Raw genomic sequence first — 27058 nt, 5'->3', positions numbered from 1 at the left:
AAATGATATGTTTTTGTGTTCCTATTATTTTAATCTAAATGAATTGTAGAAGCATAGTTGCTAAATGTATCCTGATGTGTGTTCCATCAGCCAGCTGCTTTATTCTCTAGTCCCGAATCCTGTACAGCCTAACAGCATATATAACAGTGCCTCATGGGAAAATACTGTCTGTTCTATTGGGGGTTATCTATCAATGTCCTCTGTGTAGTTTTACCAATTTGCGGCTGAAATGTCAAGTAGAATTACCAGAGGGTCTAGGCCTGAAAAACAACCTCGTTAAGTAAAGTATGTTCTACATGTTGAATGTTGCTTTCATCACAGAAGTCTGCTCTCCACGTTGACTATAACGAACAATTTTTAATAATGCTGAGGTGCTGGAATAATAAACAGTAAAATCCTTCACCACTTCTTCTGTCTGCTTTTACCTTTCCTAAAGTTTCAGGACTAGAAACCTGTGACACAGGTGAGACCAGTTAGAGTTTGACTCACTTGTGACTTTCAGAGCAACAGATCATTAAATTGAGAAAGAGGCATATAACCTCTTAAATTATTACAGTTGCTCCTTTACCAAGATTCCATTAAAGTTTTCTAAAAGTAAGCAAACAAAACTCCAAGCCGCTTGCCCCTGGAGAAAAGTCAGCTGTAAGGTAAAAAACTAATCACTAAAAAAACTAGGAGTACCACTGTGATGGCTTATGTATGAAAAAAGAAATCCTAAACTCAAAATCAAATCGTCACATTGCTACTTGAGTGTTTGCTTACATTTGTACTAAGTTATTAGCACTGATACAATGGGAATGGTTGTTTACAGTAGTTAGCATGTAAGTGGCTGAAATTAAGGGATATTAAATACAGGGAAGCAGAAACATGTCATATATAGGAATGAATGTGCCACAAGAGAAGGTCAGCATTCATGTCCTTTTTAAAAAGTATGGCCTGTTTTATTGTCACTTAACACCAGTATTTTGAAGAAAGAAATTTTAGAACTCTATAATATATAGTATCTACTGAACCCGTTGCCAATATTCTATATATTTTACACAGTTACAGTTTTGGTGATTTCAGTTCAAGGATTAAGTGAATCCCTCCTTCAAGTAATAAAAACGAATTAGCTGAAAGGAACTGCATTTTCTGGCAACTGTTCATATTTCTCAATATGATGGTCACATTTGTTAGGAGGTTTTTTTTGTTTTTGTTTTGTTTTTTGGCCGTGCCATGCAGCATGGGGGATCTTAGTTCCCTGATTAGGGATCCAACCGGTGCCCCCTGCAGTGGAAGCACAGAGTCCTAACCACTGGACTGCCAGGGAATTCCTGGTTAGGAGTTTTTAAATTATCTTCCATAGGGTATAATAGGCATAAGCCTTCTTTCCACAAAGCAGTGTGTAGCCTCTTTGTTTTTATTTTTATGGTACGAGTAGTTAATTACCTTCTCTCTCACATACTCTTTTTTTTTTAAATTTTACATTTGCTGCACAGCTCTGTGTCTTGGGCAAAGTCACTCAACTACCCTAGGCTCTTGTTTCTTCCCTAATATAATTTCAGTAATCATTGAATATTGGGCATGTTGCAGATTAGCACCACCCTCAAAACATTGCAGTCAACTGGAATCGTTTTTGAGCCATACCTCTGTACCCAGCATCCAGCAGTGGATTATCATTGTGGGAGTATCCGAGAGGAAGATGAAGTTTAGACTCTGTTCTTGAGAAACAAACAATCTTGAAATAAGACTTGCAGAGCAAGTAATTAGACAAGTATTTGTGTGCTCTTGGTGAAAGAATGGTTGTCTTTGATTGGGGAAGACTATTCTCTTGGACCAAGTTTGAGGATCAGTGTGGAGGAGGCAGATGAACTGAATCTAGTAGGATGATGGATGTCCCAGCCAGACTGTACTCACATCCACTTATATAACTATAGGAGGAAGTCTATAATTAAACTGCTAAATTTTGTGGCAAGATTCTAGATCCTGTGGGAGTTGAAGAGAAAGGTCAGCAGGGGTGTGGAGTCACTGGGAAATGTGGTTTGGGAGCGGATGAGGCTTCTGCCGAGACTTGAAGGATGAGTAGGATTTGGATAAGAAGGTAAGAGGAATAAAGAGGAGGGCATTATAAGTGTGAAAGGTAGATACAGAGAGAGGGAGTTCTTACTAGCAGGGAGGGCAGGAGGTAGTGGCGGCAGGATAAAAGATGCTGATGTAAGAGTTAATAGGACGGGTATCGTTCAGGAGGATGGTTGTGATCAAAAAGCTAATTTTGAGTGTTGTTGAAAGGTTAAACTGGTTAGATGTGACTCGTAGGAACACTAGAGGACCAGGAATACCAGGCAAAGTTTAGACCAGCTGTTTAGGCATAAGAAATTATAGCTTCCTGAAATGGGACTGACATGATCAAAATTGTTGTGGGTACTAGATGTGGACCGTTTTTGATTCAAGATATTTACTGATAATGCATTGTGTCTCTGCGTAGAGTGCTGTGGTGAATACAGAGATGAGTAAGCTGTGTTTCTACTTTAATAAGTTTATAGTCTGTGGGGAGATAAATTCATTCACTAAGCCGTGGTTGAGGAAGCTATGCAGTACAGCATAATGATTGAGAATGCTGACTTTGGTGTCGGGTGGAGTTGGGTTTGAGACCTGGCTCTGCCTCTCTCTAGCCATGTGACTTTGGGCAAGTTACTCAACTTCTCTAATCCTGTTTGCTTTCCTGTAAAATGGAAATAACAATATTACGTGGTTCATAGAGTTTTGCTGAGAAATAACTTACATAATATATATAAAGCATTTAACACAGTCCATATAAACAATTAGTCCTCCAAGAATGTTAGCTGCTATAGTATAAACTTACAATGATATGTTATTATATTAATTATTTATATTACCTACTCTGTAGGCACAGTGAGAGGGGCTGGGAATGTGAAGATGAATGGGAAACGGTCCCTTCCATCCCATCAGAGAGCTTATGTGTAGTAGTATTAAATGCTATCCTTGTGGTGACTATATTTTCCCATTCAAAAATTAGTACATATGGTCTGACAGTAAGATATTTAAAATTGGAGCTGTCTGGAAGGATCCAGTACTGGCTGTAACAGAAGAAAGCATGCAGTTCTGTGAGAGTCCTGGGAACAGAGAATTTTTCTCTCAGGTGGGGACACTCCAAAGAGACTTTCTCAAAGATGCTTTTGAAAAGTACATAGGAGACAGGTGAACAGCATTCCACTAGAGAGAAGCACAGAGGAGAAGGAACAGAGGTGGGAAAATACATGGCCTGTTTGGGGAATAGGGTGTGAAGAGAGTGTGATTCCAGGGTGTGCAGTGTGTGTAATCGGAAGAAACATTGGAAAGATAGACAGGTATCAATACAGAAGAGTGTAGGGCTTAGGATGTTGTGCTTAAAAGTTGGGACTTGGGCTTCCCTGGTGGCGCAGTGGTTGAGAGTCCGCCGATGCAGGGGACACGGGTTCGTGCCCCGGTCCGGGAAGATCCCACATGCCGCGGAGCGGCTGGGCCTGTGAGCCATGGCCGCTGAGCCTGCGCGTCCGGAGCCTGTGCTCTGCAACGGGAGAGGCCACAACAGTGAGAGGCCCACATACCGCAAAAAGAAAAAAAAAAAAAGTTAGGACTTGCTTTTGTAGGAAACATACCTTAGATCTGCTCTTCAGGAAGTTAGCAGCGTAGAGATTACATTGGAGGGAGAAAGGACCATAGATAGATCAGCTAAAAGGCCTTTGGAAAAGGCCAGACATGAGGTGATAAAGGGGTATGATGGAAGAATCCAGAGAGCTTAGTGATTTACTTCAATCTCCAGTGGTTTCTTGTGGCCAAACTTCTCAAATTTGTAAACCTGGAGACTGAGGAAAGTAGGGAAGTTGAAAAGGAGACCTGATTTGACAGGAGAGATATTTGAAAAGGGGAGAAATAATGTGGCAGTAAGTTCAAATGTAGACACTTAGACTCTCCTGACTGGAATTTTCCTCACTGACCTTGCTTCTCCCTTGACCAGAGGGTCAAGTCCAGATTTTAAGTGTGGCCTTTCTAAATTAGACCCTGACCTTCTGCTCCAATTGTGTCTCTCTCAAACCCTAGGCACAGTGCTCCAACCACACTATCTTTCTACAGCTCTAGAATATCATCTTCTCTCTGCCTGGAATGCCTTTACCAGTGATATCTGTCTGAGGAAGCCCTACTTATGTTTTAAGATAAAGTTCAAAAGTCACCTTCTCTGGAAAACTTTTCCTGAAGCCCACCACTGTCACCCCACCACTCAGTGAATAGGATGATGGCATTAATATTATGTCTTTGTTTTTCCATCTTTCTCCCCGCTGGACAGTAAGGTCTTTGAGAGGAGGCTTTGGGTCCTAAATCTCTACATCTGCAGCACCCAACACAGTGCCTGGTACATATTAAGCCTTCAATTAAGGCTTGAATATAAATGAATAAGTGGGTGAATATGATAGACATTCAAGTTGAAATCTTCTCAAGTCATTTGGAAACGCGGCACTAGAGCTTGAGTAATCATAGTGAGAGTGGGTGAGCTTTAGCTGAGAGTGTTGCACGCCCATCTGACCTGGAGACTAGTGCTGTTGACTTACCTACTAGTGAGGAGGCAGGGTGGCGGTTTCTGTTGGTACAGGTAGGTATGTGAAGTGTGACTGCTCCAAAGTGCTGCCTGTTTTGGACAGAGGAAGGTGACAAATACACAACTACAAATAATGTATTCTTCCATGTTTTGTCCACCCTCTCTTCTTCATGATTCGAGCTTACCAGCTTAAGTGTGTGTGGCCAAATCTCTGATTTTAAGTCATCAGCCTCACTTTACCAATTCTGTTTACCTGGCATACAAGTGGCTGGATAATGTCTATGGTGAATATGCCCTGCTTTTATCTTTTAGTTCCTCTCAACTTCAAGAAAAAAATATAAAATTCGTAATCAACTCTTGATTATCTATGGTTAAGTTTCCCATTGTGTGCCCTGCTTCCTGACCCGAGTGGTTCTGAATGACACAGATTAGTAAGTAGATTATTTAGTCAGCAGCATTCCTAACGTGAGTCACCTTAGGGGATGAAAACAGGCACCACCCCCCCTTTCCTCATCTCCATCAAATACCTTTTAGAATTTGAGTAATAGTTTCAGGTAGGTAGTTGTAGGTACACCTTTCTCAGCAAAGATTTGTGTTGAGGGTTTAAGTATAGTTAAAGGAGCCAGTGGAGTGGTTTCATAATTGCTGTATTGTTAGTCAAACTCTGTAATTAGGGATGACTTCATAGGCATAAGATTCCTCTATGGGTGACGCCCTGAATTCAGACCCAGTTGTACACCATATCCTTTTATGACAAAACAAACAAACAAGGTTTTGTTTGCTTTCCTTTCATTCCCTTATTTGAAAATCTGTTTTCCTGTGTCTCAGATGTTTAGGGAGAGGGTTTACTTTTCTCCTGATGCTTTCCCTTTATAGCGAAGGCAGGCATAGGAGCTAGGGAGGAAACAGAATTGGGGACAGATCAAAGTGCTCTGCAGATGAGAGAATTCAGAAAAATGCAGAGACCCTGGAAGCTTTTACTTTTGATGGTATTTCATTTGGCTAAATTTAAATGGAGGGAAAATATATTTCTTTTCTTTCTTTCTTTCTTTCTTTCTTTCTTTCTTTCTTTCTTTCTTTCTTTCTTTCTTTCTTTCTTTCTTTCATATCAGCGCCTGCTCTCTCCATGTAAATAAAGTTCACTTTTGTGGGAAGACAGACTGCGGAAAAGGACACATTTCAACATATTTCAAAAGTCAGACTTTCTTTTTACTTACCAATCACATACTGTGAAATTGAGGTTAAACTTTTATTCAGCAATAATATTTACTTTTTACCTCTTCACCTTTTATTTTGCATTGCTTATGAAAAAAATGTGCAATGTGGGAGGAATGTGACAATATTGACAAGCTGTTAGCTATTTTTTTAAGTGGTCCTGATATAAAGTAAAAATTGTATTTAAAAAAAAATCTCCTGGCCGTTCTTCAAGTTGTGTTTAGAAACTGGTCTTATGCAGGAGCCAAACTGAGTCATGGGTAAAAAATGGCTGACAGATTTTTGTTAGTCCCATCCTTCTTAAATTACTTCGACTTAAAGGCTTATAATTTTTATATATGAAGGAGATCTATTATACTCTGTAGTCAATAATTATAGGGCAAATGACATAACTTTTCGTACATTCCATTTAAAAGGTTCTTAGTAGAACTCATGCCTTATATTTATATAGCCTCTTACAATTACTTAGGCATTGATTTGTTCACCGTTTTCTTTCATTAAGGATTTGAAGTTGCTGTATAATACTTTATAGTTTACAGTGTGCTTTCACATGCCATCTTTAATCTTCACAAGGACCCTGGGGAAGTAGTTATTATCGCTGTTTTCAAAAGAGGAAACTGAGCCTTAGCAGGATTAAATAAACTCGCTCATAGACACACTGCTAGGAAGTAGCAGAGCCGGGGCATTAATTGATGTCTTCTGATTCCACATCTCACAATCTTCCTATCATAACATACTGCATTCTTGGGTGGGGAACAACAGTTTGGCGCAAGTGTTCAGGATTGAATCAACGTGTCTATAGGGCAATAATGATATCATCATCTATTTTGCTTCCTAAACCCCAGTCTGGGATGTTTTACTTGCTTTGAGAGAAAAAATTCAATGAATGCCCGATGAAGAGGGATAGAGCTTTCAGTAAATTCGCAAGGTTTTCTAAAAATCTGATGTTCCTGTCTTCCCTAAATTATTTAAATGTGATATTTTCTCCCAAGATAGTATTTCATTGCTTGATTTCCTTGAAGATTCCATCAAGTACCTTTGAGTAGTCTTAAGGACAAACTTTTTTTATTCATAGTGGGAAAAAAAAGTCTGCATTAAGTAGCTAATTTAAATATTGTGATTTTTGTCAACTGAAGTGTATATTGTAAGCCTTTTAAACTTTATGTTGGATTTCTTAGTTTTAGCTCAGGTGCCTCAGGGTAGCATTTATTTATTTACTTTCAAATAATTGTAAATAAATGAAATTGAATTTATTCAAGTGAGAGACTCCTAAATTAAGCTATTTTGTTATCCTGGATCAAACAAATGTTGTTTTGGGAATATATGTGTATTGCAGTTCTTTTTACTCTTACTCAGTTGTGCCTCTTCATGTCTTCTGTAGATGAAAAATCTGAGTTATAGGTGTAAAAAGGGACACTTTAAGCTTTCATTATGATAATTAGACAGGAATAAGAAATTAGAAAACTTTAAAATATATTTTGGGGACTTCCCTAGTGGTCCAGTGGTTAAGACTCCACGCTCCCAATGCAGGGGGCCCAGGTTTGATCCCTGGTCGGGGAACTAGAGCCCGTGTGCCACAACTAAGACCCAGTGCAGCCATATAAAGAAAGAAAGAAAGAACAGAAAGTATATTTTGGGTTTTTTAAATGCTGCATTGTGTTAATATTTTTTTAAGTAAACAAGTGCCTTGAAATCATTTCTATGAGATCTATGTATTTCCTAATTTTGCACAAAGAACAAAAGTACTACTTTCTTGGCCTGCCTGAGATGGAATTAATAATCCTTAAGGTCTCCAGAGTCTTTCTCCTTCTCTACCTTTTATTACAACCACTAATTCACTTTGTGTCAAATTATAATTATCTACATTTTTTTGTCTTCCCCAGATTGTAGATTCCTTGAGGGCAGGAACTAGGCATATAACAGACGCCTTGGTAAATTGTGTGAGGGTAGAGGTGTGTGTTGGGGGAGGTGTATGAAAAGAGGGAAGAGATTTCTACCCTGTTCAGACCCGCTGCTTGCAAAGGGCAGAAGTGGGAGGGAAGGATTGAGTCAGAACCCACTGTTCAGCAGGGATAAAGGGTGCGGTGGGGTGGGGGGTATGTCCAGAACCATCTTTGTCTAATTTTCTCTTTTATAGAAGTGATATAGTAGTATGAGAATAAAATCATCTTTAAAAAAAAAAAAGACTAACTACTTTAGATTATTATTGACTCACGAATTGCCCAAACTAGAAAGAACCTTTAGAAGTAAAGGAAAGGGGCTTCCCTGGTGGTGTAGTGGTTAAGAATCTGCCTGCTAATGTAGGAGACATGGGTTCGAGACCTGGTCTGGGAAGATCCCATATGCCACGGAGCAACCAAAGCCGTGCGCCACAACTACTGAGCCTGCACTCTAGAGCCTTCGAGCCACAGCTACTGAAGCCCGCGAGCCTAGAGCCCGTGCTCTGCAACAAGAGAAGCCACTGCAATAAGAGAAGTTACCGCAATGAGAAGCCCGTGCACTACAACAAAGAGTGGCCCCCGATCTCCGCAATGAGAGGAAGTCCGCACACAGCAACGAAGACCCAACGCAGCCAAAAATAAATAAATAAATAAATTTATTTTTTAAAGAAAAGAAGTAAAGGAGAGGCCACATGTTTTGGATTTTCTGAGACAGTCTCACTTTCAAACTTTCTGTGCCATTGTTCTGAGATGGGCAATAATTTTATATTGAAAACATCATTACTTAAAATATACATGAAGAAAATTGGAGTAAATCCTATATAGTATTTTTGTAATGAGAGGTGTTGAACACCATGTGAATAAAATATAGAATATTTTTTGGGGGCCACGCCACGGGGCATGTGGGATCTTAGTTCCCCAACCAGGGATCAAACCTGCAACCCCTGCCGTGGAAGCGCAGAGTCTTAACCACTGGACCTCCAGGGAAGTCCCTACAATACTTTTTAAAAGTACTGTTATCACTTTGCAGCTTAACTTATGCAAAATCACTTCTTACTCTTCATCTTTAAAATGTCTGCCTTCGTGTCCAACTGAAGGTCTTCACCTTATAGATCCCGAGACTGCTCTGAAAGGTGTATTTACCCAACTTTCTACTGAGAAGTTGTCCCTCTTTAGTGACATTTTAACACCATAGGTAAGAAAAGTTTATGAACCGGCAAGTTCGGTTTTATGTTTTTAAAAAGTCTGTTTTTATTTAATTTTTTAAAAATATGAGTCATTATAAATGTGTTACATTATGGTGGAAACTTAGCTAAAACTTCCCAGGGATTTGAGAAACCTGAGTTTGAATTCCAGGTCCATGGTCTCTCTGAGCCTAGGTTATCTCTAATAAGAAAAAAGGGAGTAGGAATATTTACCTCAAAAGGCTGTTATGAGCATTCAGGGAATTAGTAGGAATATGAATTTGTCTAATGTAGGCCTTGACGCAAGTTGTTGAATGGATGAATTTATGAAAATACGATTTTATTGAGTGCCTTACTACCTGCCTGGGACTGTGATAAGTTCTAGAAGTGACAGCTATGGGTGTGCAAAAGACAGATGTGGCCCAGCTCTCTCTTGAGCGTCTCTGTACTAAGTATTAGTCATCATGGCAAAAAAGATGAGTTGGCGAGTAATTTTTTAACTTTTAATAAAGATGTCTAAAAGGGGGAATTCCTTGGTGGTCCAGTGGTTAGGGCTCCATGCTTCCACTGCAGGGGGCATGGGTTCAATTCTTGGTCTGGAAACTAAGATCCCACATGCCTCGGTGCGGCCATAAGTAAATAAATAAATCCCACAAATACATATGAAAGGCTATTCAAAAATTATTTTTGAAATGTCTAAAAGGGGTAAATATAAGATCTCAAATTTGCATTTCACAGTTTGTGAAATTTTACACATAGACTACTTTTTTGAAAAGGCAACACATTTAGAACAGTGAAGCTATTCTGTATGATACTATAATGGTGTCAAAATGCGTAATATGTATTACAATGCCAAGAGTGAGCCTAATGTAAACTATGGACTTTAGGTGACAATGCTGTATCAAAGAAGGTTCATCATTTGTAACAAATGTACCCCTCTGATGGAAGATGTTCATAATGAGGGAGGTTGTGCGAGTGTGAGGGCAGGGGTATATGGGAACTGAATTCTCTGTGCTTTTTGCTCAATTTTGCCATGAACTGTTCTAAAGAGTAAAGTTCTTTAAAAAGATTAAAAAGACAGAAAACAACAAAGCCAAAACAAAAAAGGACAACACATAATCATTTTCATTTCCTTCTGTCTAAAAATTGTTAATAAGTTGGTATGTGGGAATTTTCCATTGTGGTACAGACCTCCTTTCTCTGTTGCAGGGCTCAGTCAAGTTTTTCTGTAAAGGTCCACATCATGTATATTGTACGCCAAGAGGCAAAATAAGAATATTATATTATTAATATCAAGGGTTTAAATATTATTTCCACAGATTTTTACTGACAAAAGTCAAAATATAATAAATATTTGAGTACCTTTTTTGGTAATACAACTCAACTGATGAGAAGAATGGAATTTTTTTCGCCCCCTGGGGTAACATTTCACTTAACTGAGGTTCAAACATTTGACAGCAAATGTTTATCTGTAAAAACCATACTTAGCTTGGGGACCATACAGAAATAAGCAGTGGGCCAGATTTGGCCCACAGGCCATAGTTTGCTAAGCCCTGACTATTGGTTAAATAGGTAAAATAGGGCCAAATCAGAAAGAGTATATTAATAAGTTGTGTACACAAAGATGTGTTAATTAGCCTGCTCTTGTGTGTGTTTCTGTATCAAAGCCAAAAATAATTTGTTTTAGTTGACTTCTCCTTTTTTTTTTTTTTTTTGCGGTACGCAGTCCTCTCACTGTTGTGGCCTCTCCCGTTGCGGAGCACAGGCTCCGGACGCGCAGGCTCAGCGGCCATAGCCCACGGGCCCAGCCGCTCCGCGGCATGCGGGATCCTCCCAGACCGGGGCACGAACTCGTGTCCCCTGCATCGGCAGGCAGACGCTCAACCACTGCGCCACCAGGGAAGCCCAGTTGACTCCTCCTTTAATGGGAATGATTGATAGCTGTTTTTATACTACCTGAAAATCAGTTTTTTCACAGTGAAAGATTTTTAAATGGCTTAATGGAAAAAAAATGGTGATATATGGAAATGGTGATATATAAATGGAAAAAATGGTGATAACTATGTGAGGTGATAGATGTGTTAACTTTTATTGTGGTAATCATTTTGCAATATATATGTGTATCAAATCATTGTGATATACACCTTAAACTCACACAGTATCATATGTCACATATCTCAATAAAGATGGGAAAAATGGAAATAGCCAGTAAGATAGATAGATATGTAAATGCTAAATGAAAACGTTATTTTTTTTAACACTTATTCATTCATTTATTTATTTATTGGCCATGCCACATGGCATTCGGGATATTAGTTCCCCAGTCAGGGATCGAACCCGTGCCCCCTGAAGTGGAAGCTTGGAGTCCTAACTACTGGACCGCCAGGGAAGTCCCAAAAAAGTTATATTTTACACGAATCTTTGGTCACATAATTTTGACTTAGTTTTGGCACATGTAACCAAGAATTTCTGTCATTACTTGGTACCTTCCCCTTCCTTACATTCTTTGAACGTAACGTAAGATTTTGTCCTTGAAAGGAAGATTCACAAGTATTTTTTTCTGAATAACTTTTGGTAAATGATAACTTCTCATTTGTTTGTTTTCTTTATTATGGCTGTAGCTAGAAATATGAGGACCTATTCAGATGGTTTTAGTAGTTTGCATTTCTAGAAAGTCTAAATTATCCCTAAAATGAGAGTTTGCAGGAGCGCTTATAATCATCACAAAATTTTTTTAAGTCTTAAAAAATTTTTTTCTTCTGGTTTCATTGAGATATAATTGACATACAGCACTGTATAAGTTTAAGGTGAACAGCAAAGTGATTTGATTTCTATACATCATGAAATAATTATCATAATAAATTTAGTAAGCATGCATTATCTCATATAGATACAAAATAAAAGAAATAGAAAAAAATTGTTTTCCTTGTGATGAGAACTCAGGATTTCCTCTCTTAACAACTTTCATATATAACACACAGCAGTTTTAATTATATTTATCGTGTTGTACATTACATCCCTAGTGCTTATTTATCTTATCGCTGGAAGTTTGTACCTTTTGATCACCTTCATCCAATTCCCCCTCCCCTTACCTCTGCCTCTGGTAACTGCAAATCTGATCTCTTTTTCTGTGAGTTTGTTTTTGAAGTATAATTGACCCACAACACTGTTAGTTCCTGTTACTCAACATAGTGATTCGATATTTCTGTACATTTCAAACTGATCACCATGATAAGTCTAGTTGTTATGTGTCACCACACAAAGATATTACATAGTTATTAACTGTGTTCCCCACACTGTACATTTCATACCTGTGACTTATTTATTTTCCAATTTATAATTGGAAGTTTGTACCTCTTAAGCTCCCTCACATTTCTTTCCTCCCCCTCCACCCTCCCCTCTGGCAACTACCTGTTTGTTCTCTGTATCTATGACTCTGTTTCTGTTTAAAGTCTTAAACCCTTCTGGTTTCTCTTTAGATCTTTAAATGGATGAGATGGCTACCACTCAGATTTCCAAAGATGAGCTTGATGAACTCAAAGAGGCCTTTGCAAAAGTCGGTAAGTGTTTTTTGTAGAGTAACTATAGTAAAGCAAACTTTATTTGGTACTAATCAAAGTTATTTCTCTGAAAAATTATATGAATGGTTAATCATGAAACTTAGGGCAAGATGGTTAGAACCAATGGAATAAAGTTTTAGAAGCTACACTTTAAACTGTGTTATTGCTAATTATATCTAGTGTCTAATATGGTCAAAGGTTTTTAGTCCAGGATCCCAGTCTTTAACTGGGGGCTGCTGTGGCTCCTGAAATTTTTAGACAAATTTTGTGTTGTTATCGTATTTTATCATATTTTTCTGAGGAGAGGATTTGGAGCTTTCACCATATTCTTAAAGGGCCAGGTGACCCCTGAAGATGTTAAGAACCATTAGATGATGTTTTACCTTTCCCTAATCAGCGTGGCTTTCCTGCCTTTTTCATGGATCTTATGTGCCTTTGGAGAATGCACACTGTTCGACCTTCTTAAATTGAATTAGCATCAGTATAAGATGGGAAGGATTAGCCTGCCACTTGGTTTATCCTTAAACATCATATAACATGTCTTCGAATTCAGCAGCTGAATTGGAAGCAATTTATAGTATTTACATTCCAAATTTCAGTGCTCAGGTCAAGTCAGTGGAGATAATGAGAAAACAGGGTAAGACCTGATTATTGATGTGTGTGCTCACATGAGTCAACATGTGCTTTGCGAGGAAGACTAATACTATTTGGTATCTCCTTGATTAAAGGGTATGAAGTTAAATCAAAATGATTTGTTATTTAAATCAGAATCTACTCTTTGACCTGTGTTGGGAACCCCATCAGTGAAAAGTGAGGAAATACACATCCCTATTCCCATACATTTATGAGCAACATTTTCTATGAAGTCATTTAGTAATAACAACATGCCTTGGGAAAAATAATGACTCCCCCAGCCAGCGTGACTATTCATAATCCCATCAGAATTCTAACTAGGAAAAAATAAGTCCTGGATCTAACACTTTTGTGTGTGTGTGTGTATGAAAAAGAGGCAGTCAATTAACTTGCCATAGATACCACTTACTGGAAGAAGTGTACTACTCAGTTTAATATAGATTGATTATGAAAAACAGCAGGTGAATTCTTGGCTGCAAGACTTTTAAAATCGCATTATTCTGTAGAAATTGTTCTTATCATAATTGTTTCCTTCAAACCTTCTGTTTTATTTATATTCATCTTTCAGTGTTTGGGACAGCCTGATTTGTTTTTTTTACGAATAGGATTTGGGGGTGGGGACCTTATTGCTATTGCTTAATCTTCAAGGCCTCACCTCCTCAAATCAATGTTTATTGTTGAATACAAGCCTTGTTCTCATGTGCAGCATCTTGGAAATATTTGTGTGCAATATTTTTTAAAAATTAAAGCTAATTTGAATATGGTTTACCTGATGGCACTGGGATACTTTTATCAGTAAAAGAGCTTAATTGCTCTTTTAAAGCTTAATGATATAAAGAGGGTTGACCAGTTATCTCCAAGGAGGAAACAGGGCTAAATTGGTCTGAGAGATCAATTAGAGCTTGGACTGCAAGAAAGGGTCATTGTGGAACTACTGCCTTACTTTAAATCATACATCTTGGAGGGTTTAGGGTAGGCAAACACCTTCCCAAAGGCGGGAGATTGAGCCGTGTGTCTTATTGAAGCCCTACCAGGCATGTACTTCTATGATATGTAGACTCTTATTACTCTATATGCTGTATGTAAATAGGAATTCTGGAGTCCAAAATTTCTGCCTGTTCCACATATTATTATTTTCTATTCCCCCTCAGTATCTAGCTCACTGTTGGCACATGTTAGGTTTTCAATACATAAATAGTTAATTGATTGAATTCCAAGGAATTATAGGTAGTCTTTTCATGTACTGGGACTTTGTCATTATCACAAGCGGTCTTTGTTATGAAGATTTTCATCATGGCGGAATTTATTCTGAAGGCTTTGTCCGTTACAATGTAACACATAAAATTTATATTTTTCAGCATATTTTTAATATGCTTGTGTATAGTCTGTCCTTTAGAAAAGTGTTTAAAGACCCAGCTGAATCTTTTGATTTTCCCTTAAAATATTTGTAGTTTTTAGTTATTCTTATTTGTAGAGCCCTTAGGCAACTGTCAAAGGTGTTATGGAAATCCTTTTTTTTTTCATTCAGGGAAACTTGATTTTAAAAACAAGCTCTATAACCTATTTTCCTGACAATTCTTTCTTATGGGGAGGGGAGGGGAGGGAAGACTACTTTGTCTCAGTTCAATTGTGACACAATATGGAAATCATTATATGATTTTTCCCGTCTATTAAAAATAATAGCCTTGATTATCTCTTTAGAAATTCAGCAAAATAATAGTGTGTGGAGAAAATCTCTGTAATTACCACTAATCATGGGTTTTGTTCAATCAATTAATAGTGCTTTGAAACTCTCTTTACTAGCAATAAAAATCGAGTATTAAGATTTACATTCTCCTTTCACTCACTTTCTGCACCTGCTTAGTGTTAAGTTCCAAGCAGTATCTTTTCATTTAATTATTTTCGTTTTCTCAACATTTGTTTCTAGTATTTTCCACTGGGATAGCAGAATCCTTGGCTCTCATTTTTTCCTACTTCATAATGTTTCTGTTTTAATTTAAAATGCTGCAATGCTGTATAAGTTCATTCTAAAGAAGAATAAATAAAACTTTTCAGAACACATAGGAAGTAAATATTTTACCAAGGAGAAAATGTCTTTTACACTCTGGGACTTTAATCTTGTTATAGAAGCTAAAGGTCATTTGAATGATGCCTTGTCATAAAGATAAATTCATGTATTGTAGATCTTCTCAGATTGGCTTTAATCCTGCAAACGCTTTTTTCTCTCCTAAGCAATAGCCGCTCAGGTTTTTTTTCCAAACAGGAATTCAACACTTCTGAAATAAAATAATGGGGTTTCATAAATGACTAGGAAGAATGTGGGTTTATTCCTTTGAGGCTGCCCGCCAAACTAAGACAACAATTTTTGGTTATGGTGATTGTAGCTGTACCAGATTTTCTCATCTCAGGAAGTTGAGTTATTTCAAATTACTTGATATTCTCTAGTATATAAAAACCACATCAGGATGATGCCGCAAAAAGCATGGTGGTTTCTTTTAATTTACTTTTAGTATTCAATAAGATGACACCAGTGCATATTTGTTTAATTATGGCTTAAAAAATTAAAACTACAGCCCAACCAAAATAAATAAATAAACCAGTGCTCTTTCACTGTGCCATCTGGTTAATTATTGATGGAATATTAGAAATGAAGGTCTCAGGATAGTCTGAAAACCATGTTTTGACTGTGTGGAAGATAGGAACACAGATAGGGGGTGTGCGAGAATGCGCTCGTGTGTGTGTGTATTTTTTAAGTGGGAAAGTGGCAGCAGGTGGAAAATGATAGCCAAACTGCTAGAAATTTTGAGTTGGAAAACAGTTGATAGACAGCATTTTTGATTGCCTGGTCTCAGCCCTCTAACCTTGTCCAGCCTTCAGCTGTAATTGACCTCCACCTTTGGGGATCCACTATTAGGATGAACTCTTTGGTAGCGACCTCTATTCTATCCTTAGCTGGGACTCATTAAACTGCCTCTTATATGTATTCGCTGGAATGAGCTACCTCAAAAGGTATAAGCTGTGAAAGGCAAAACCCGTGTTTAAGCATCTGGAGATGTTTAGCAGCTGCCTTTTCTAAAGTTTTAATGCCTAATGAAAGCTCGACTTTATTGCTTAGATCTGAGGGTGGAATATAATCTAAATTCTTCTGCACAAGTCTTTTGGCTGAGTCTTTTAAATTAATATTTTGTGTGCTTTCATAGGCAATCAGGATCGTGTGTGTGTGTGTTTAAATCCATTATTGTTAGATATATAGATTCCTTTTGTCATTTTTTTAGTGCAAAAAATTTGTGGAATATATTGGTTAAACTAAATGGAACTTTTAAACACAGCTTTTCTGAAAGGATGTGCATCTGCACTTGATTGGTTTTCTTCTTTAAGTCCTAATGAGTACTGTCCGTAGTGGGTTTGTAAAGAGGTTGCATATGTATTGCAGATGAGGACACACATACGTGACCTGTTTATAAAGAAAGACACTAGATTTAACAGATTCAAGGATGAATAAAGCAACACACAGATACACACAAAACCCAGGGGTCAAGGGAAATCCCGTTCTCTCACTGTCAGATTTATAAGACAAAGTAGCACCCCAAAAGATGCATTTGAAGTGATAGATTGTACCACATACCACCTGGACATGGGCAGTGTAAAACAGAGGTAAAATCAAAACTACTTGAATTCTGGCTCAGCTTTCGCCAGACAAGTACTTAAAATAGCTTAAATAACAGGATGCAAGGGGAGGGAAAACATTTCCTTTTAAGGATATGCATTCTTGGTGTGATTCAAACTTCTGCAGGAACATGGCTGTATAATAAGTTTATTTACTTTAAGGTTACTTGGGGGGAGGGTTTTGGGAGAGTTAACTGGCATCTAAAATAATACTTGGTAAGAGAGCATAATGAGGTTTCTTTCAAAACAATGCAGATGTGAATCTACACGTGTCATCATAGAGACAGACAGACAGACAGAGAGGATCTATTGTTAAAAACATTTGGTTCCTCTCTGATGAATTCAGCAGCCAGTTTGAAAGATACTGAGACACTGGCCTCTCTGGTACAGCACTGGGAGTGTCTTAGTGATTTTTTTTTTCAAGTCTAGCGATCTTTCTTTAAAAATAGAACACTTGATCCATTTCTTGAAGTTCAGCTCTGGACTCCATGCGGGAACTTTGTTCATTGAGTAGGTGGAGTTTCTTCTTTTTTCCTGCAGCCCGTCAGTGTCTGCCCACACTGGCCATATTTTCTGAACTGAACAGTTGAGACCTGTGTTTGCAGAAACATTGAGAACACTGCAGATAACACAGGCTGTATGATAATATCTACTTTATCGAGTGGTCGAAAATATGATGCTGGAACGGAAGAGTCTTCGAAATGCAGAAGCTGTTCCACCCCACACCAATCTGTAGTTAATGAGGAAGGGGCAAATGAGCCAGAAAGGGCCTTCAGAATATTGGCAGCTTTAATGAGTAAATAAAGGACTGCCATCCTGCCAGGAGGTTGTGATTTCCAGTTGTTAAAACTGCTTTCAGTCTAGAGCTGTGTTTTGGGGTCCATTTGTTATTAAATTCTCATGTTTATGTCAAAACTCAGAATACGAAAAGTTCACCATCAAACATAGTCTCGAGCTCCTGGTTAATAACGTCACTGAAGAGGGAGAAGCTCTCTAAAATGCCTTTGTGCTGTCCCATATTCTAGCCTTCCAAAGCGCAGCACATTAGATCTCTGATATTGTTTAAGGGTGTGTGTGTGTGTGTGTATGTGTGTTTTGGCTGGGGATTGGAAATAAAATTAGCATAAAACTCTTTTAAAATAATTGCACCCTGTTTTGTCTTTCAAGTACTTTAGCAGCTGGGAGATTTTCCAAAATTAATTGCAAGCTGCCTTTTTAGGCTCCCTCTGCCTTATTGAAATTAAAATTGTTTTCTTCAAAAGGTATGATTTGGGGACTCTAAGAAAACCTTGCAGTAATTTACTAGTACTAACACTAAGATGCCTTTGATCTCGGGAGGTAGTACAAGCCAGATCTGCTGTTAAAATATGGAGAAACAGAGTAGATAAAACTTTACAAATATGTAAAAGTAGATGACACATGGTCAGTGATTCTTTTCCCATATCAGGAAGGATACAGGAAAGAGATTCAAAGTGACTCCAAATTTTTATAAGTATTTTGAAGCCACAGCTTCAAGAAAGAGCCACAGATTCTGTCTGATTAATTCTGTATCTTTGGTGTCTAGCGCTGTGCCTGCCACAGAGTAGGTACTCAGTTTGCTCTGGAGGTTGACTCCTGCTATACAAATGCACAGGTATTTCTTAATAAAGTCAAAGCAGGTTTCTACATTTAGAATGAGAGAGACGTCCTGACCTGACAGCCATCACTGGTAGTCTACTTGGAGACTCCTTGGTGGGTGTGTTCAGTTAGAAAACCAAATTACAGATCTGAAGGCTGCTGGGTGGGGACAGAATTAGAACAAAGGGAATGAGATTGAATGTTATTTAAGGGATATTTCTGTCCTCAGGGTTTCCTGATGAATTGCCATTCAGTTTTTCAGTGCTATTTCTGCATTTTTTGGTCATTGTTGTTTGCTTAGTTCTGTTTTTTAAATGCTCATTAGATTAGAGCATTCTTTTCCTGGTTTAATACTTGAGGATCCTAATAAGAACCTACTGTATGGCACAGGGAACTCTTCTCAATACTCTGTAATGAGTACTGGGACCTACATGGGAACAGAATCTATAAAAGGGTGGATATATGTATATGTATAACTGATTCACTTTGCTGTACAGCAGAAACTAACAACATTGTAAAGCAACTGTACTCCAATAAAAATTAACTAAAAAATACTTGAGGATCAATGATTCTACAAAAATTACTTTTCCCTCTGCTTATTCTATGCAAGGTACTGTGCTACATATTGGGGTGGGAGATAAAAAGGTTTAGAAGAATCTTCATCAAGAGATTTACAGTCTTATAAGATTGTCAGGTAATGACAAATTCTTATTCCTCCAACCGCCCTTTAAAACGTTCCTGTCCATTACTAAAAGCATCTGTTACTACTACACTTACTTCAAAATGGTATTTCCACATGTGGCTATTTTATGTTAGTTATATTTTAGGGTGGCTACTTCCTGGCATCTTTTAATCACATCAGTGAGCTTCTAATTAATGCTCAAGAGAGGTTATTTCAGAGAGGGTGCGCACAAGTAGTAGTTTCCCCATTGCCTGCACCTTTCTTTTACCTAAAGCGAAGAAACTGCCAGATAGACTAGACTCTCAGGGCCTTTGTCAGTTTCATGTAGCCCTGAATTCATTATAGTTCTCCAGTATTTATTTTTAAACATCTCTACCTTCCACTTCTGTTGTATCCCTAAGAACACAAAAAGAACAACACTCTAGCTCTAAACTGGATTAAATAACATGCTTAAATTTTGCTCAGATATGTCATTTCAGAAGTCAGAGAAAAGTAGAATACATTTAAAAATATCGTTCTATCAGAAATTGCTGGCGTGGAAACAGTTTTTTTTATATTTAATTTTCTTCTTGGTAACTCATTTTTTTAACATCTTTATTGGAGTATAATTGCTTTACAAATGGTGCGTTGTTTCTGCTTTATAACAAAGTGAATCAGCTATACATATACATATATCCCCATATCTCCTACTTCTTGCATTTCCCTCCCCCCTCCCGATGCCACCCCTCTAGATGGTCGCAAAGCACCGAGCTGATCTCCCTGTGCTATGCGGCTGCTTCCCACTAGCTATCTGTTTTACATTTGGTACTATATATAAGTCCGTGCCACTCTCTAACTTCATCCCGGATTACCATTCGCCCTCCCCGTGTCCTCAAGTCCATTCTCTATGTCTGCGTCTTTATTCCTGTCCTGCCCCTAGGTTCTTCAGAACCTTTTTTTTTTTTTTAGATTCCATATTATATGTGTTAGCATATAGTACTTGTTTTTCTCTTTCTGACGTACTTCACTCAGTATGACAGTCTCTACGTCCATCCACCTCACTGCAAATAACTCAATTTCGTTTCTTTTTATGGCTGAGTAATATTCCATTGTATATATATGCCACATCTTCTTTATCCATTCACCTGTCGATGGACACTTAGGTTGTTTCCATCTCCTGGCTATTGTAAATAGAGCTGCAATGAACATTTTGGTACATGACTCTTTTTGAATTATGGTTTTCTCAGGGTATATGCCCAGTAGTGGGATTGCTGGGTCATATGGTAGCTCTATTTGTAGTTTTTTAAGGAACCTCCATACTGTTCTCCATAGTGGCTGTACCAATTCACATTCCCACCAGCAGTGCAAGAGTGTTCCCTTTTCTCCACACCCTCTCCAGCATTTATTGTTTCTAAATTTTTTGATGATGGCCGTTCTGACTGCTGTGAGATGATATCGCATTGTAGTTTTGATTTGCATTTCTCTAATGATTAATGATGTTGACCATTTTTTCATGTGTTTGTTGGCAATCTGTATATCTTCTTTGGAGAAATGTCTATTTAGGTCTTCTGCCCATTTTTGGATTGGGTTGTTTGTTTTTTTGTTACTGAGCTGCATGAGCTGCTTGTAAATTTTGGAGATTAATCCTTTGTCAGTTGCTTCATTTACAAATATTTTCTCCCATTCTGAGGGTTGTCTTTTGGTCTTGTTTATGGTTTCCTTTGCTGTGCAAAAGCTTTGAAGTTTCATTAGGTCTCGTTGGTTTATTTTTGTTTTTATTTCCATTTCTCGAGGAGGTGGGTCAAAAAGGATCTTGCTGTGATTTACGTCATAGAGTGTTCTGCCTATATTTTCCTCTGAGAGTTTGATAGTGTCTGGCCTTACATTTAGGTCTTTAATCCATTTTGAGTTTATTTTTGTGTGTGGTGTTAGGGAGTGTTCTAATTTCATTCTTTTACAAGTAGCTGTCCAGTTTTCCCAGCACCACTTATTGAAGAGGCTGTCTTCTCTCCATTGTATATTCTTGCCTCCTTTATCAAAGATAAGATGACCATCTGTGCATGGGTTTATCTCTGGGCTTTCTACCCTGTTCCATTGATCTACATTTCTGTTTTTGTGCCAGTACCATACTGTCTTGATTACTGTAGCTTTGTAGTATAGTCTGAAGTCCGGAAGCCTGATTCCTCCAGCTCCGTTTTTCTTTCTCAAGATTGCTTTGTCTATTTGGGCTCTTTTGTGTTTCCATACAAATTGTGTGATTTTTTTCTTCTAGTTCTGTGAAAAATGCCATTGGTAGTTTGATAGGGATTGCATAGAATCTGTAGATGCTTTGGGTAGTATAGTCATTTTCACAATGTTGATTCTTCCAATCCAAGAACATGGTGTATCTCTCCATCTGTTTGTATCATCTTTAATTTCTTTCATCAGTGTCTTATAGTTTTCTGCATACAGGTCTTTTGTCTCCTTAGGTAGGTTTATTCCTAGGTATTTTATTCTTTTTGTTGCAGTGGTAAATGGCAGTGTTTCCTTAATTTCTCTTTCAGATTTTTCATCGTTAGGGTATAGGAATGCAAGAGATTTCTCTGCCTTAATTTTGTATCCTGCTACTTTACCAAATTCATTGATTTGCTCTAGTAGTTTTCTGGTAGCATCTTTAGGATTCTCTATGTATACTATCATGTTATCTGCAAACAGTGACAGCTTTACTTCTTCTTTTCTGATTTGGATTCCCTTTATTTCTTCTTCTTCTCTGATTGCTGTGGCTAAAACTTCCAAAACTATGTTGAATAATAGTGGTGAGAGTGGGCAACCTTGTCTTCTTCCTGATCTCAGTGGAAATGGTTTCAGTTTTTCACCATTGAGAATGATGTTGGCTGTGGGTTTGTCATATATGCCCTTTATTATGTTGAGGAAAGTTCCTCTATGCCTACTTTCTGGAGGGTTTTTATCATAAATGGGTGTTGAATTTTGTCAAAAGCTTTTTCTGCATCTATTGAGATGATCATAGCTTTTTATCCTTCAATTTATTAAGATGGCGTATCACATTGATTGATTTGTGTATATTGAAGAATCCTTGCATTCCTGGGATAAACCCCACTTGATCATGGTGTATGATCCTTTTAATGTGCTGTTGGATTCTGTTTGCTAGTATTTTGTTGAGGATTTTTGCATCTGTGTTCAACAGTGATATTGGCCTGTAGTTTTCTTTCTTTGTGACATCTTTGTCTGGTTTTGGTATCAGACTGATGGTGGCCTCGTAGAATGAGTTTGGGAGTGTTCCTCCCTCTGCTATATTTTGGCCGAGTTTGAGAAGGATAGGTGTTAGCTCTTCTCTAAATGTTTGATAGAATTCGCCTGTGAAGCCGTCTGGTCCTGGGCTTTTGTTTGGAAGATTTTTTTTTTTTTTTTTTGCGGTACGCAGGCCTCTCACTGTTGTGGCCTCTCCCGCTGCTGAGCACAGGCTCCGGACGTGCAGGCTCAGCAGCCATTGCTCACGGGCCCAGCCACTCCACGGCATGTGGGATCCTCCCGGACTGGGGCATGAACCCATGTCCCCTGCATCTGCAGGCAGACTCTCAATCACTGCACCACCAGGGAAGCCCTTTTGGAAGATTTTTAATCACAGTCTCAATTTCAGTGCTTGTGATTGGTCTGTTCATATTTTCTATTTCTTTCTGATTCAGTCTCAGAAGGTTGTGCTTTTCTAAGAATTTGTCCATTTCTTCCAGGTTGTCCATTTTATTGGCAGAGTTGCTTTTAGTAATCTCTCATGATTCTTTGTATTTCTGCAGTGTCAGTTGTTACTTCTCCTTTTTCATTTCTAATTCTGTTGATTTGAGTCTTCTCCCTTTTTTTCTTGATGAGTCTGGCTAATGGTTTATCAGTTTTGTTTATCTTCTCAAAGAACTGGCTTTTAGTTTATTGATCTTTGCTATTGTTTCCTTCATTTCTTTTTCATTTATCTGATCTGATCTTTATGATTTCTTTCCTTCTGCTAACTTTCGTATTTTTTTGTTCTTCTTTCTCTAATTGCTTTAGTTGTAAGGTTAGGTTGTTTATTTGAGATGTTTTTTGTTTCGAAGTAGCATTGTATTGCTATAACCTTCCCTCTTAGAATTGTTTTTGCTGCATCCCATAGGTTTTGGGCTGTCGTGTTTTCATTGTCTTTTGTTTCTAGGTGTTTCTTGATTTCCTCCTTGATTTCTTCAGTGATCTCTTGGTTATTAAGAGGTGTATTGTTTAGCTTCCATGTGTTTGTATTTTTTACAGATTTTTTCCTGCAATTGATATCTAGCCTCATAGCATTGTGGTTGGAAATGATGCTTGATACGATTTCGTTTTCTTAAATTTACCAAGACTTGATTTGTGACCCAAGGTATGATCTATCCTGGCGAATGTTTCCTGAGCACTTGAGAAGAAAGTGTATTCTGTTGTTTTTGGATGGAATGTCCTATAAATAACAGTTAAGTCCATCTTGTTTAATGTACCATTTAAAGCTTGTGTTTCCTTCTTTATTTTCATTTTGGATGATCTGTCCATGGGTGAAAGTGGGGTGTTAAAAGTCCCCCACTATGATTGTGTTACTGTCGATTTCCCCTTTTATGGCTGTTAGTATTTGCCTTATGTATCGAGGTACTCCCATGTTGGGTGCATAAATATTTACAATCGTTATATCTTCTTCTTGGATGCATCCCTTGATCATTATGTAATGTCCTTCTTTGTCTCTTGTAATAGTCTTTATTTTAAAGTCTATTTTGTCTGATATGAAAATCGCTACTCCAGCTTCCTTTTGATTTCCATTTGCATGGAATATCTTTTTCCATTCCCTCACTTTCAGTCTGTATGTGTCCCTAGGTTTGAAGTGGGTCTCTTGTAGACAGCATATATATGGGTCTTGTTTTTGTATCCATTCAGCCAGTCTATGTCTTTTGGTTGGAGCATTTAATCCATTTACATTTAAGGTAATTATCAATACATATGTTCCTATTACCATTTTCTTAATTGTTTTGGGTTTGTTACTGTAGGTCTTTTCCTTCTCTTGTGTTTCCTGCCTAGAGAAATTCCTTTAGCATTTGTTGTAAAGCTGGTTTGGTGGTGCTGAATTCTCTTAGTTTTTGCTTGTCTGTAAAGGTTTTAATTTCTCCATCGAATCTGAATGAGATCCTTTCTGGGTAGAGTAATCTTGGTTGTAGGTTTTTCCCGTTCATCACTTTAAATATGTCCTGCCACTCCTTTCTGGCTTGCAGAGTTTCTGCTGAAAGATCAGCTGTTAACCTTATGGGGATCCCCTTGTATGTTATTCGTTGTTTTTCCCTTGCTACTTTGAATATTTTTTCTTTGTATTGAATTTTTTGTAGTTTAATTAATATGTGTCTTGGCGTGTTTTTCCTTGGATTTATCCTGTATGGGACTCTCTGCTCTTCCTGGACTTGATTAACTATTTCTTTCCCATATTAGGGAAATTTTCAATATAATCTCTTCAAATATTTTCTCAGTCCCTTTCTTTTTCTCTTCTTCTTCTGGGACCCCTATAATTCGAATGTTGGTGCGTTTAATGTTGTCCCAGAGGTCTCTGAGACTGTCCTCAGTTCTTTTCATTTTTTTTTGCTTTATTCTGCTCTGCAGTAGTTATTTCCACTATTTTATCTTCCAGGTCACTTACCCATTCTTCTGCCTCAGTTATTCTGCTATTAATCCCTTCTAGAGTATTTTTAATTTCATTTATTGTGTTGTTCATCTTTGCTTGTTTCCTCTTTAGTTCTTCTAGTTCCTTGTTAAATGTTTCTTATATTTTGTCTATTCTATTTCCAGGATTTTGGATCATCTTTACTATCATTACTCTGAATTATTTTTCAGGTAGACTGCCTATTTCCTCTTCATTAGTTTGATCTGGTGGGTTTTTACCTTGCTCCTTGCTTCTTCATCTGCTGTGTGTTTCTCTGTCTTCTCATTTTGCTTAACTTACTGTTTGGGGTCTCCTTTTCGCAGACTGCAGGTTTGTAGTTCCCATTGTTTTTGGTGTCTGTCCCCAGTGGCTAAGGTTGGTTCAGTGGGTTGTGGTGTAGGCTTCCTGGTGGAGGGGACTAGTGCCTGTGTTCTGGTGGATGAGGCTGGACCTTGTGTTTCTGGTGGGCAGGACCGCGTTTGCTGGTGTGTTTTGGGGTGTCTGTGACCTTATTATGATTTTAGGCAGCCTCTCTGCTAATGGGTGAGGTTGTGTTCCTGTCTTGTTAGTTGTTTGGCATAGGGTGTCCAGCACTGTAGCTTACTGGTTGTCGAGTGGAGCTTGGTCTTAGCATTGAGATGGAGATCCCTGGGAGAAGTTTTGCTGATTCGTATTACGTGGAGCCAGGAGGTCTCTCGTGGACCCATGGCCTGAACTCGGCTCTCCCACCTCAGAGGCACAGGCCTGACACCTGGTTGGAGTACCAAGACCCTGTCAGCCACACGGCTCAGAAAAAAAGAAAGAAAGAAAGAGAAAAATAAAGTTATTAAAATAAAAAAAAATTATTAAGAAATTTAAAAGGAATAAAAAAAGGAATAAAACGAAAGAAAGAAGAGAGCAACCAAACCAAAAAACAAATCCACCAATGATAACAAGTGCTAAAAACTATACTTAAATAAAAAACAAAACGGACATACAGAACCCTAGGACAAATGGTAAAAGCGAAGCTATACAGACAAAGTCACACAAAGAAGCATACACATACACACTCACAAAAAGAGAAAATATAAATATACACATATATATATATGTAAAGGAAGAGAGCAACCAAATCAGAAAGAAATATATATATTTCATTGTTCCCAAAGTATACCGCCTCAATTTTGGGATGATTCGTTGTCTATTCAGGTATGCCACAGATGCAGGGTACCTCAAGTTGATTGTGGAGATTTAATCCACTGCTCCTGAGGCTGCTGGGAGAGATCTCCCTTTCTCTTCTTTGTTGCTCCTGAGATTCAGCTTTGGATTTGGCCCTGCCTCTGCATGTAGGTCGCCTGAGGGCATCTGTTCTCCATTCAGACAGGACGGGGTTAAAGTAGCAGCTGATTAGGGGGCTCTGGCTCACTCAGGCCTAGGGAAGGGAGGTGTACGGAATGCGGGGAGAGCCTGCGGGGGCAGAGGCCAGCGTGACATTGCAACAGCCTGAAGCATGCGGTTTGTTCTCCCGGGGAAGTTGTCCCTGGATCCCGGGACCCTGGCAGTGGCAGGCTGCACAGGCTCCCCGGAGTGGATGTTGGGACAGTGACCTGTACTCGCACACAGGCTTCTTGGTGGCGGCAGCAGCAGCCTTAGCATCTCATGCCTGCCTCTGGGGTCCAAGCTGATAGCCGTGGCTCGCACCCATCTCTGCAGCTGATTTTGGTGGCGCTATGAATCCCCTCTCCTCGCGCACCCCAAAACAGTGGTCTCTTGCCTCTTAGGCAGCTCCAGACTTTTTCCTGGACTCCCTCCCGGCTAGCTGTGGCGCACTAGCACCCTTCAGGCTGTGTTCACGCAGCCAACCCTAGTCTGCTCCCTGGGATCTGACCTCCAAAACCCGAACCTCAGCTCACAGCCCCGCCCGCCCCGGCGGGTGAGCAGACAAGCCTCTCGGGCTGGTGAGTGCTGGTGGGCACCGATCTTCTGTGCGGGAATCTCTCCGCTTTGCCCTCCGCCCCCCTGTTGCTGTGCTCTCCTCCGTGGCTCCGAAGCTTCCCCCCTCCGCCACCTGCAGTCTCCGCCCGCGAAGGGCCTTCCTAGTGTGTGGAAACCTTTCCTCCTTCACAGCTCCCTCCCACTGGTACAGGTCCCATCCCTATTCTTTTGTCTCTGTTTTTTCTTTTTTCTTTTGCCCTACCCAGGTACGTGGGGAGTTTCTTGCTTTTGGGAGGTGTGAGGGCTTCTTCCAGCGTCCAGTAGGTGTTCTGTAGGCGTTGTTCCACATGTAGGTGTATTTCTGATATATTTGTGGGGAGGAAGGTGATCTCCATGGCTTACTCTTCTGCCATCTTGAAGGTCTCTTGGA

The 27058-nt window shown here is 38.8% G+C and overlaps 1 protein-coding gene across 3 annotated transcripts in view; it reads left to right on the top strand.

Annotated features, from left to right (window-relative positions):
* Positions 1-27058, top strand: part of PLS3 (plastin 3) — a 90573-nt gene that overhangs the window by 35934 nt on the left and 27581 nt on the right. For 2 of the 3 annotated variants that reach the window (XM_060137119.1, XM_060137120.1), the window contains exon 2: positions 12392-12472. In XM_060137119.1, coding sequence (XP_059993102.1) covers positions 12400-12472 — 73 coding nt within the window. In that variant the 5' untranslated portion in view covers positions 12392-12399. Of the gene's footprint in view, positions 1-8840; positions 8924-12391; positions 12473-27058 lie in introns of those variants that run through there. The other variant, XM_060137121.1, reaches the window with a different exon arrangement.

Source organism: Lagenorhynchus albirostris, chromosome X (assembly GCF_949774975.1).
Source record: "Lagenorhynchus albirostris chromosome X, mLagAlb1.1, whole genome shotgun sequence".
NCBI classification, from domain to species: domain Eukaryota; kingdom Metazoa; phylum Chordata; class Mammalia; order Artiodactyla; family Delphinidae; genus Lagenorhynchus; species Lagenorhynchus albirostris.
The sequence above is the reverse complement of the archived record's forward strand: the minus strand, read 5'-3'. Positions and strand labels throughout refer to the sequence as shown.